The sequence below is a fragment of the Electrona antarctica genome (genome assembly GCF_951216825.1).
Source record: "Electrona antarctica genome assembly, chromosome: 10".
Classification (NCBI taxonomy): domain Eukaryota; kingdom Metazoa; phylum Chordata; class Actinopteri; order Myctophiformes; family Myctophidae; genus Electrona; species Electrona antarctica.
In genome coordinates, this window is record NC_136791.1 from 14,817,322 (window position 1) to 14,830,583 (window position 13,262).

Here is a 13,262-nt window from a genome sequence, read left to right on the forward strand (position 1 = left end):
GGTTGGTGAAAGGGCCTTTCTGTGTGGAGTTTTCATGTTCTCCCCGTGTCCCCTAGGGTAGGTACCCTCACAAAAAACATGCAGTAATCCTGGTCTCTAAACTGCCTCCCCCTGGCCAGGTGTGAAAAATGGGTTACAAAATCGTGGGATAAAAACTATATATATATTTATTAAAAAAAAAGAAAAGCAGCTAAAGTGGCAACTCTACAAACTGTGCTATACTGTTACTTTGATATTTGAATTGTGTGACGCAGGCTTTTTAGTATGACAAAGTGGGGCATTCATTTACAGGAAAAAACGCAAAAAGTTAGAATATGGAGATGTTTCTACCCGACCGCAACAAAATTCCTTCTAAATCCTAAAGAGTTTTCTGAAAAACGTATGTTGCTATATTATAGCTAAAATGACACAGATGCTTTCCCGGTTTTAATGGGTTAAAGAAGGCATGAGCTGGTAAACCACTCCCCCTCCCCCCTCTATAAGAGAGTGCACTCAGTGCAGGTGCTTTATTGGCACCGAGACTCGCAGGAGGTGGAGATGAACTGGATAACTACCATCCTCCTCGTCTTTTAGGACCACACTGGGACCACCCTGGTGAAAGGATGGCTCGATCCGTTTGGCCTCGCTTACTATGTGGAATTAGAGCAGGGATAATTATAATTAACCCCAAATATATCAAAACCAATTAACCGACTTAATCTGTCTCATGTAGGCTAATCAAATAATTGAGAAGCAGATAGAATTTTTTTATTACATTTTTTGGTCAACAAATCGACACTTTTGTCTTATTATTTATTTTTTTATAGATGATTAGTCAGATTAACCACGGAAGCCCTGTATTATACTTTGTTGTACAATGGTGGCATGCCAAAATAGCGAAAATAGCCGGTCTATTTATTTAGATCTGTTATTTTCACAATTTGTCTTAAAAATAATTGTTCATTTATCGTAATCGAGGCAAAAAGTTGGTGACATAATTGTGATATTGATTTGGGGCCTGCATGTGGAATGTCGTTTCTAAACGATGTGATGCAATCAGTGACCAACACGTCTGCAGCTGGCGCTTTCTCATCCCGGACTCCACTGCTTCTGGAAGCCCTCATGGCATTGATGTGTATCGGCGCTATCACAGGTAGCGTACGGTACATAATACTATATCCTTCTTTTTTTTTTTTGTGGTGCAAACCACTCCAACAACTGGCTTTGTTAGTACCCGTGTGTTTGTGCCTGTACGGGTGAGCATGGTTGCTATGGTTAGTATGTGACGTCACTGACATGGTTCTAATGTACAGTAACTATAACAATAAATGTGTAGTTGCACCACTCAGTTCACACAGGTGTGATTTTTTGTATATATAAATTTAAAAAAGTTGTTATTTTATTGTTTTACAATGACATTTAAGTGTGTGTGTGTGTGTGTGTGTGTGTGTGTGTGTGTGTGTGTGTGTGTGTGTGTGTGTGTGTGTGTGTGTGTGTGTGTGTGTGTGTGTGTGTGTGTGTGTGTGTGTGTGTGTGTGTGTGTGTGTGTGTGTGTGTGTGTGTGTGTGTGTGTGCGTGTGCAGGGAACATCATGGTCATTGTGATCGTGGCTGCCACCAAGACGTTCCACTCGGTGACATCGGTGCTGATCATCAATCTGGCCATCAGTGACCTGCTGGTGGGCGTAGGGGTCATGCCCTTTGTGGCTATGTCCCTCATGTACAACGACTGGGTGGACTGCACTGTACGTCACTACTATAATACATACTACTGTAGTACTGTCCCTCATGTACAGCGACTGGGCGTCACTACTATAATACATACTACTGTAGTACTGTCCCTCATGTACAGTGACTGGGTGGACTGCACTGTACGTCACTACTATAATACATACTACTGTAGTACTGTCCCTCATGTACAGCGACTGGGTGGACTGCACTGTACATCACTACTATAATACATACTACTGTAGTACTGTCCCTCATGTACAGCGACTGGGCGTCACTACTATAATACATACTACTGTAGTACTGTCCCTCATGTACAGCGACTGGGTGGACTGCACTGTACGTCACTACTATAATACATACAACTGTAGTACTGTCCCTCATGTACAGCGACTGGGCGTCACTACTATAATACATACTACTGTAGTACTGTCCCTCATGTACAGCGACTGGGCGTCACTACTATAATACATACTACTGTAGTACTGTCCCTCATGTACAGCGACTGGGTGGACTGCACTGTACGTCACTACTATAATACATACTACTGTAGTACTGTCCCTCATGTACAGCGACTGGGCGTCACTACTATAATACATACTACTGTAGTACTGTCCCTCATGTACAGCGACTGGGTGGACTGCACTGTACGTCACTACTATAATACATACTACTGTAGTACTGTCCCTCGTGTACAGTGACTCGGTGGACTGCACTGTACGTCACTACTATAATACATACTACTGTAGTAATGTCCCTCATGTACAGTGACTGGGTGCACTGCACTGTACGTCACTACTATAATACATACTACTGTAGTACTGTCCCTCATGTACAGCGACTGGGTGCACTGCACTGTACTGTATGTCACTACTATAATACATACTACTGTAGTACTGTCCCTCATGTACAGCGACTGGGCGTCACTACTATAATACATACATACGTACTACCAGTAAGACGCCCTGAGGGCGAGGTCGCACTGAAACTACAGGTCTGGGAATGCCAATATATGTTTAGTTTCTTTTACGTTTTCGGGGCGGGTCGCACTAAAGGGTCAGTACAAAAGTATTGGTATCAAAACGTACTTGAAGTAACAAAAGTAAATGTACTCATTGTGCAGAATGTCTCATTTCAAGTTTTCAAATGTAAGTAATAAGGTACAGCCGCACACTGTGTATTTGCTCGACACTCATGTGCCGAGCAAATACACAGTGTGCAGGTGTACCTTATTGCTTTCACTACGCAAGTTTTCAAATGTATAAAGATCTTTTGAAAATAGCCGATCTACAAGCCGGTCACAATGCGTCACATCGCAACGCATTATGATCTTGTAGATCTGCTATTTTCAAATGGCCTACATTTATATTCAGTAGGGCTGAAGTGGTTATTGTATGTTTTGTAATAATAATCAAAATCAACAAAGTAACTACTAACTTACGTTTTCAAATAATTGTAGCGTGGGTAAAAGTAGGACAATATTTGCCTCTGAAGTAGTGGAGTAGTAAAAGTACTGAACATTGGAAACACACTCATGAAGTAAAAGCAAAATTGTACTTAAGTGCAGTAAATGTAATTAGTTCTACTTTCCCCCCCATCATTACAGGACCTGTGTCTGTACGTGGGCTACACGTCGTCTGTGTACTGCACGGCGTCTGTGCTGACGCTGGCGGCCATCGCCCTGGACCGCTACTACTCCATCGTACACGCGCTGCGCTACGCGTCGCGCTGCACCGTGCGGCGGACGGGCGGCGTGGTGCTGTGGATCTGGACGCAGGCTCTGGCCACCAGCGTGCCCCCCCTGCTGGGCTGGAGCTCCGTCAGCTACGTGTCCCCCATGTACAGCTGTGCCGTCAGGTACCGTACGTGGGCAGTCAGGTACCGTACGTGGGCAGGGTCAGGTACCGTACGTGGGCAGGGTCAGGTACCGTACGTGGGCAGGGTCAGGTACCGTACGTGGGGAGGGTCAGGTACCGTACGTGGGCAGGGTCAGGTACCGTACGTGGGCAGGGTCAGGTACCGTACGTGGGCAGGCAGTGGCACGTGCACAAATAGACATACCTGTATAGACATCAAAGGGGGCTTCACCCCCCTGCCCTTTTACCCATCTGTAAAACAACTGCCCTTTCCAAACCACGAATTCAGCATTTACTGTGATGAAAGACATGCAAATGCCACTCGTTTCCATGCCATACCGGAAGGCAGCATTCAGGAGAATTAGCTTTTTTTCCCTGAACTTGAACGCAGCATTTTGCGCTGAAGAACTAATTTGTTTCTAAATCCATGTCGTACACTGCATCTCCAGTAGATGAAGAGTGTTAGGTTGTGCACCGAAAATAGCTGATCTACCAGCTCTCAACACGTCGTAGCGCGACGCGTTGATAGCTTGCAGATCTGCTATTTTTGCTGTTTTTGTCCAAAATGCCCTCTTACGGGATTTCAGCCCTCCTATAGGCCTACTCCAGTTTTAGGTGATAAAGTGACAACAGGTAAAACGTTGATCAAAGTAAGTAACAATTATTCTACATTGTCTAATTGTGTAAATTAGAATGTTTAACAATAATTTTACTCTTAAGAGCGCAAAAAAAGGTTTGAGAACCACTGACCTATAAAACATCATCACAACATTTTTCAGTCATGAGATTTTTATCAAGCTTTTATTCCACGATTACAGTGTGCAGTTCTGTCCACCCACCAGCAGGTGGTCCAGCAGTGCCAGCTACACGGTTTGCATGGCTGCTCTGTCGTACGCGGTGCCGGCGGCGGTCATCCTCTTCTGCTACGTCCACATCGTCAGGGTGGCGCGCAGCCACGCGCGCAGGATCCACAGCCTGGAGGAGTACGTGCAGCGACGCAGGGGTGCTGACCCCACCACGGTCCACCAGCAGTGGGGGGCAGGACCCTCCTCCACCATGGTCTACCACCTCAGTGGACACTTTGTGTCTGAGGTTTGTAAGCCACACGAGCTCTGGAACACGTCTGTGTCACCTTAGCTTTCAATCACCTTATAACCATTATTTTATGCACATCCTCATCAAACCCGGAAGTTATGCAGGAATGCCTACTGAGTGGCAAAAAACTACTTTCTGGCCTTGACAGCCCATACATCCAAACAGAGTCCTATCTAATTGAATTAAACAACGTTAAACAATGTTAAACTCACTTTGCCTGTCACTTTGCCACTCGATTTGCCATTCCCTTTATCTATGAGCATACCTGCTATTGAAAAATAGATCTACAAGCTCATAGCAGAGCACACTAATGAACGAGCTTGTAGTAGGGTTGCTCCGATCAGGTTTTTTGGGATCGATCACCGATTGTTTTTCTCATGATCGGCCGATACCGATAGGTCTGATACCGATACTGATCTTGTGAAATGTTGCAAATTTTAATATTTCCAAAATGATTATATGTCAAAACCCAGGTCAAAACTGTGCCTTTGTGTGGGGAGGAAGGGGAGAATGTTTAGACCTGTCACAAAAATGGAAAATGATGTTATACTATAAATATATATTTTTACCACTTAAATGGTGTATATAAGATCAGTTTCTCCAGATAGGGTAAATTGCCGATCATAGATAGGGTAAATGCCGATTACCGATCAGAGTGAATATCGGCCGATATGGCCGATCTCCGATCGCTGGCCGATTATCGGACCATCTCTACCTTGTAGATCTGAAAAATCGTGAAAACGTGTTCAAATCTTCGAATATATTGTCTTTCACAGCAAACGTTTTTTAACTAATAATATCTTTGCTTCTGGGGGGTCCCTGGAGCAACAGATTTTCAGATGGGGGTCTGCGGCCAATTACTGTACATACCGGTATCATTTTTGGGGTTCTTGTGATGAAATAGTTTGAGAAGCACCTTGTTTTTATTTTCTAGATAGTCAGAGTGCCATATCAACATTCATTTTAATGACACCACATAAACATTTCCAACATATTTTGATTGTCCACGAATTTAACGTTTTTCCTTCTGTTTAAATATTTTCTTTCACATTGTTATAGGATAATGATCATTAGACTCAGCAATAACCCACCTATCACCTATTAAATCTTAGTATATATTCTGATACCTATTATTTCTACCTATTATTTCTACTAATCTTGAACACATGACATTTTGTTTTTTAGAGTATTTCTACGTTGGTGCTATTGCTATTGGCTACATTTACTTGACTACTTCTTCCACCACTGTGCCCACAGTCTCCATCTAATCCTCCACCCAGACACAATATGCTGTCTTTCCTGGCTCAGGGCGGAGCAGCAGCGCCCTCCCATGGCCAGAACAACCATCACACCCTCCACCACCACCAGGTAGGGATCATGGGACCATAATCGTTATCGTGATTAAAAAAACCTCAGGATTTTAATTCATCATGAAATTGTCCTTCAAAAACTTGGATGAATTATCTTTTGTTGAGCTACATTCAGTACTACCTAAAGTTCCTAAACCCTCTATGCTTGATATAACGGACCTGTAAATAGCACATTGGTATGCTCATATTTCACTCTCCACAAACCGATTTGCAAAAAATAGCAGATATAAGATCACAACGGGTTGCAACGCGTTGTGAGCAGAATAGGAATGCTGGGGGTACAAGTGGGTAAACAAAAGTAGCATTTTAAGTTTTAAGCATATTTCGATTATCGCAATAATATAGTTTTTTGCCACAATAATCATGACAATTTAATATCACTGCGTAGATATTAGTCTGGACCTTCTGTGGAACATTTATATCCAAAGGGTGGTTACAAACGTCACAGCAAAAAGAAAATAATTTCACTTGGAATGGTGGGTTCTTATTGGTCACCCACAGCCCTGGGGTGAGCGAAATGTAATTCAAACTGAGGAGTGCAAGACCAATCTCCCCAGGGATCTTTTTTTTTCCTGTGGCAGGTTTTGAAGAGGAAGGTAAAAGCAAGCACTCGGTTGAGTATTTCCACGTCATAATGTCACGGGTGCACGGTTCTGGAACATACATAGATTGGTCTGGTTTCCAGGCTAATGGTCCCATTCCTACTTCCAGGGCTTGTTGCGACTCTTCCTGGTCATCTCTGCGTTCTTCCTGTGCTGGACGCCCTACATGGGCGTGGCCCTGGTCCAGGCCGCGGAGACGGCCCTCTCTGTGCCAAGGTTACAATAATGTTTAATTTTACTTTAGTTTTAGTTCATTTTGTCTTTTTGTATTATTCTTTTTTGAATCACTTAGTTTTAATTAGTTTCTAGGGTGGATTTGCTAGTTTTTATTGATTTGTTACCGGACCGCAAGGTGCCATACGGTGGTACCAACAGCTGGTGTAAAACTGGTACAGCAAAATGTATAGATTAAGATTTCATATCATGGCAAAAAGCTTATAAATTCACAAAAAAACAACAGTTTGTTTAAGTTTGTTTTGTAATCACACAATACCACTGTTTCAGTTAGTTATCGTTATTGTTTATTGTAGTTCTTATTTAGTTCAGTTAACGACAAGGTTTTCGTTTTCGTTAACTATTATAATAACCTTGGCATTCCAGCCGTGTGCCGCCTGGCGCTGTGACCTTCTCCTATTGGCTGGTGCTGCTCAACTCGGACATCAACCCTCTGCTGTACGCGCTGCTCAGCAAGCAGTTCCAGAACGCCCTGCGCGGCCTGAAGAGGAAGGTCCGAGCCCGTCTGGGGAGCAGCGTGGTGATGGCCGTGCACAGGAGAGACCACGCCACAGATCAAGGTACAATTTAGTTTGCTGTCGTCGGGGCAGAAACGTCTTATATCCGTATTATTTTGTCAATTAACGCCCCTACTTGATCATACTACAGCGTCACACAAAAGCATCAAAGGTGTAGTAGCCCTGGTCCAGAACGTTAACGCGTTCTCTCTAAAGCCCTGCTCTACTGCACATGGACAATTCCGCTGCCATGCAAGGGCTTCGACTTTAGTTACAAAAATCTACTTCTACTCACCAAAACAAAGGCTGTTTTGTGTTGTTGAAAGTTTTTTTCCACGGTGGGAAGCCTCTCAGGACCTCACCTTCTCTGTATAATAATACTTTTTGTGCATAAAATAAAATATTTTATTTAGAGCGCCAGGGCTACAAAAGTAGTACATCTGCTAGCTCAAAACACGGCGCAAAGCCACTCGTTTCAAGCTTGTCGATATGCTACTTTTGCTGTTTTTGGACATAATGAGGTTTCCACCCAACATAGACGATTTACAACCCAGCAAGCCAAATGACGTCATGATGACGTTACGATGATGTACTCCGGTGAGTGACGTTCAGGACTAGGCCAGATCACAGCCCATATGGGGTGATCTTTACATCATTTCCAGGACGTCTTCACCAGTTGAAATAATATAATTAATGTTGGTTGAAAACCGGTTGATATTCTGGCCTGGGCCAGACCTGACTAGTCTTGGTTTGACTTGATCTGGCCCCAACGAGATGTCACTGATTCGTCCAGGTCCTGACCATGCTTGCTGGGAAATGTAGGCATTTAGCAGAAGGGCCTGTTATGTAAAATCGACTGATCGCAAGATTTTGAGATAATCGCAATTATTTGTTTTTGCGTAATCATTTCAAAGTTCAATTCTAAAGATTTTCAGAAATTGATGTTGAAAAAGAGCCTTGAAAAAAGAAAATCTTTTGAAAGAATTAAATTATTTATGGCCTGTTTTAACTATCGTGCTTTATTTATTATAGGCCTAATGTTGTTCCAGTCATTGGCCCGGTTTCCCAAAGGACACCTCTTACACCATGGTGTAAGAAGTGGTGTTGCACATTACATGCTCAGTTGCTCCTCTAGGCCGCACACAGAAGCCTGTGAACATAGACATTCCGTGCATAGATGTGCCACACAATGGTAGGCCTCAGGTCTACCATTCTGAAATTTAATTTAATAATATTTGGACTGCTGGACAGCTGACAGTAGGCTCTCTTTACTCTTACATTTTATATATATATATATACTACACACATACATGTATACAACACCACCTCTTACACCATGGTGTAAGAGGTGTCCTTTGGGAAACTGGGCCAATGTCATTCATTTCTTTGCAAGTTATTCGTCATAATAATTGATTTATATGTCCCATGGTGACCCAGAAGTAGACGAAGGGAGAAGCGGAAGGCGCGGACCCAGCATTGTGACATCATCCAACGTTGACCTGCGCTCCAACTCGACGCTGACCAGTACAAACTGTGACCACGACTCCAGGTACGCCCTGTTGATTTTGTCGACTAAAACTATGACGAAAATTTTCTATGACTAATACCTTTATTCACTCACGAAAAGTAAACCAAAACTAAATATATTCTAAGCTATGCTGACTAAAAACTATGACTAAAGTATACTGATGATTTCGTCAACAAATAAAAACTTGACTTTACTAGGGAGGGACTAGTGGAGAAGAGATCATCTAGTAGGACTAAAAGACAAGTTATTTTAAGTTTGGTTGCCCTCTGAAAATATTTTCAGCAGGCATTATGACGCCATCAAGGCCCGCCGAAATACATTTCAGTCGAAATGTAGATTTAGTTGACTAAAGTCTTACGATATTCAGTCGACCAAGACTGGACTCAAACAAAAATATTTCGGATTACAAAAATATGACCAAAACAAAATGGAATTTTATTCAAAAGAATCTCCATCAAAAAAAGAAAGAAAAAACTAAATCAAAATTTGCTGTCAAATCATCACTGCAGGTACGGCTCCTCCGTGTTCACAGTCGACACAGAGTTCTGGGACCAACAACACCCCAGTGGAGGGGATATGGTCCCTGGCAGCTCCTGCTGGGACCAACAGCACCAGAGTGGGCCGCGGGCCACCACCGCGGAGACACTGGACAGCCTGCAAGTCCCCACCCCTCAGACACAAGAGGGCGGCAGACTGCCGTGCTCTGCCTTGACCCAGGAGGGACAAGCCACGTTCTTCTATGGGCAGATCACAGTGAGGGTGGAGCACGATGTATGCTAAACGCACCAGCAGTTCTTCTATGGGCAGATCACAGTGAGGGTGGAGCACGATGTGTGTTAAACGTACCAGCAGTTCTTCTATGGGCAGATCACAGTGAGGGTGGAGCACGATGTATGCTAAACGTACCAGCAGTTCTTCTATGGGCAGATCACAGTGAGGGTGGAGCACGATGTATGCTAAACGTACCAGCAGTTCTTCTATGGGCAGATCACAGTGAGGGTGGAGCACGATGTATGCTAAACGTACCAGCAGTTCTTCTATGGGCAGATCACAGTGAGGGTGGAGCACGATGTGTGCTAAACGTACCAGCAGTTCTTCTATGGGCAGATCACAGTGAGGGTGGAGCACGATGTGTGCTAAACGTACCAGCAGTTCTTCTATGGGCAGATCACAGTGAGGGTGGAGCACGATGTATGCTAAACGTACCAGCAGTTCTTCTATGGGCAGATCACAGTGAGGGTGGAGCACGATGTATGCTAAACGTACCAGCAGTTCTTCTATGGGCAGATCACAGTGAGGGTGGAGCACGATGTGTGCTAAACGCACCAGCAGTGGTGTGTAAAGTAACCAAGTACGTTTACTGTGCTCAAGTACTGTACTTACTGGTACAATTTAATTTAATGTTTTTTTGTGGCTTTCGCCTTTATTTTTTTATATATTTTTTATGGAGGGACAGACGGTAGACTGACAGGAAATGGGGAGAGAGATGGGGGGAAGACATGCAGTAAAGGCCGTCGGGATCGGGAGTCGAACCCGCGGAACACTGCCAGACTGGATTGCCAGCCAAGCTGCCTGGACCACTGAGCCATGGCCCAGTGGTACAATTTAATTTTGAGGTACTTTTACTCTATTTGAGTATTTCCAGTTTACTACATTTCAGAGGCAAATGTTGTACTTTTTACTCCACTACAATTATTTGAAAACTTTAGTTACTAGTCACTTTGTAGAGTTTGATTATTATTACAAAACATGCATTAACCACAATTTACAACAATTTACATTTGAAAATAGCAGATCTAAAAGGTCATAATGCGACACATTGTGAGCTTGTAAATTGGCTATTTTCTAAAGATTTTTATACATTTTAAAACTTGTGCAATGTCATCCATGTGTGGGTCATTTTTATGGGTCGCAGGTAAATGTACTGTTTTTTATTTTCTGTTTTGTTAATGGTTGTTTTTATTTAAAAAATCACACCCGTGTGAACTGAGTGGTGTAAGGTCTGTCTGACGTAATGAAATCATGTCTGACGTAATGAAATCATGTCTGACGTAATGAAATCACACCCGGGTGTGATTTCATTACCTGGCTTTGTTTGTGCAGAAAAAATGAGCATGGTTGCTATGTTCACCCTGTTCACCCGGGTGTGATTTCATTACGTCATTACAACAGGGTGAACATAGCAACCATGCTCATTTTTTCTGCACAAAAAAGCCAGTTGTAGGAGTGGTTTACACCACTCAAAAAAATAAGGAAAAAATACTATAGGGTATGCGCATGCATGAAGTGAATAGCAAATCCAGTGTCAAAGTGAGAGGCAATGCGAGTTTAACATTGTTTAACGTTGTTTAATGCAATTAGATAGGACTTTTCTGTTTGGATGTAAAGGCCAGAAAGTAGTTTTTTGCCACTACTCAGTAGGGGTTTCTGCATAACTTCTGATGATGATGATGATGATGATGATGTCATGCGCAAAAAAAAAATTAAAAAGATTTTTGAAAAGATTTTCCGAAATAATACTGAAAGTAGCCGATCAACAATTACAATTGAAAAATGACATACTATATAGTATGTCTTTTTTCATGATTTGCATCTTTTTTTATCGTCGAAACCATAAAAAAAGCACACGTACCTGCATACTATAGTATTTGCATGTGCTTCTGCTCATTGATGTTTCTGCAGGTCTGACGGGGCATTAGTTCCTGGCATAGTTTGGTTGTGGTGCATCATTTCTATTCGTTAAAAAATGTCTGTTTCTGAGTTTCTGAGTTATTTTCGTCTTTTTTTTCAAATCCTCAAAAATGATGAAAAAAAGACGAAAATCACTCCAAGACCATGGGCTATAGTCCATGGTCTCTGAGTGATTCTTGTATTTTTCTCAAATCCTCAAAAATTTAGAAAGACAGCATGCTATACTATAGTATGCCGTCCGAGGCCATGGGCTATGGGCTGAACTTGAACCCATGACCTGTGGCTCACATAGCCAGCAGCTTGTCACAGACTGCTACCATGCTCTCTGAGAATCTCCTCATTCCATTGTTCTGGGTGTTATTCTCCAAAATATGTTCTACAGTAAAGAGTAGAAGGATCTCATGCAGCTAGACTTGAACCCACAACCTGTGGCTCACATAGACAGCAGTTTATCACAGAGTGCCACTATGCTCTCTGAGAACTCTCCTCAGCTTTCCATCTCTTTCCAGTGTTCTGATTTGAACTCACAACCTCTGGCTCACATGGATGTCACCTTATCAAGGGTGCCACTGAGCTCTCTGTGATTTAAAGTTTTAAGTTGTTCTTCTTGGTGTCACTTTTCAAATGGGGCCTTGGGGTCATGTACAGAGCATTTGAATGGTGTTTGCTGTGCATCAAACGTGTAGTGCACTGTGCTTTTAAGTGTTATCATGGATGTTAATCAGATAATACAGAGGAGAAACCATGACAGATCACAGACAGCCTGGTAGCTCAATGTGTTAAGTGGCTGTCCACATGATCCAGATGTTGTGGGTTCAAATCCCACTCTGGTCTTGACTCTGAAACTTTGCTTTGAAGAAAAGAAGATAAAGCGCCTGGAAATCTCACTCAGTCAGGCTAAGGTAGTGATGGTGCAGTTGGTAAAGAAAAGGACCTTGAAGTAAAAAAAAATCACTTTCACCTTGAAACTCCATTCACACTTTTTATAATTCAGCTTACATCCATCTTCAACCGCTTATCCGTAGTCGGGTCGCGGGGGCAACAGCTCCACCAGAGTGCTCCAGACTTCCCTCTCCAGAGCAACATTAGTGACTTCCTCCTGGGGGATTCCGAGACGTTCCAACTCCAGTGAGGTGATGTTTTTCCTCCAACAGCGCCTTGGTCTGCCCCGGGATCTCCTCCCAGTGGGACGTGTGTCGAGGACAACCCTAGGGAGGAGACACATGCTGGAACTTTTTACATTAAAATGTTTTGTAGTTTCGGAGTTATTTAACTTAAACGCTCAATGCATTCTCAATGGCAATAGCACAAACTTTGGCACGCTACTAGTCCTACATACTTACACCTAGAAACTCCATTCAAACCTATTTAGGTTCATCTTCCGGTGGACATGTTTGCCTGAAAAGGAATCTTTGAAATGTTTCATAGTTTTAGAAATATATGCTTTCAAATTTGAGAAATGTATAATTGGGCTCAATGGCAGATATTTGCACGGCATGGTCTCGGAGTAAATTTCGTCTTTTTTTCAAATCCTCAGATTTGAACTCACAACCTCTGGCTCACATGGATGTCGTCTTAACAAGGGTGCCACTGAGCTCTCTGTTATTTAATGTTTTAAGTTGTTCTTCTTGGTGTCACTTATTTTTTTTTTTTTTTAAGATATTTTTTTTGCGGCTTTACGCC

At 42.8% G+C, this 13,262-nt stretch overlaps 1 protein-coding gene across 1 annotated transcript; it reads left to right on the forward strand.

The window, feature by feature from the left end:
• Window positions 1-1,029: 1,029 nt before the first annotated feature.
• Window positions 1,030-9,668, forward strand: LOC306930715 (5-hydroxytryptamine receptor 1E; the record flags this gene model as incomplete). The annotated part of the gene is made up of 9 exons (XM_079511809.1): window positions 1,030-1,132; window positions 1,563-1,723; window positions 3,313-3,563; window positions 4,408-4,654; window positions 5,915-6,025; window positions 6,739-6,845; window positions 7,230-7,423; window positions 8,798-8,909; window positions 9,398-9,668. 9 exons carry the CDS (start codon window positions 1,030-1,032, stop codon window positions 9,666-9,668), a joined length of 1,557 nt encoding a protein of 518 aa, XP_079367935.1.
• Between the last annotated feature and the right edge of the window lie 3,594 nt (window positions 9,669-13,262).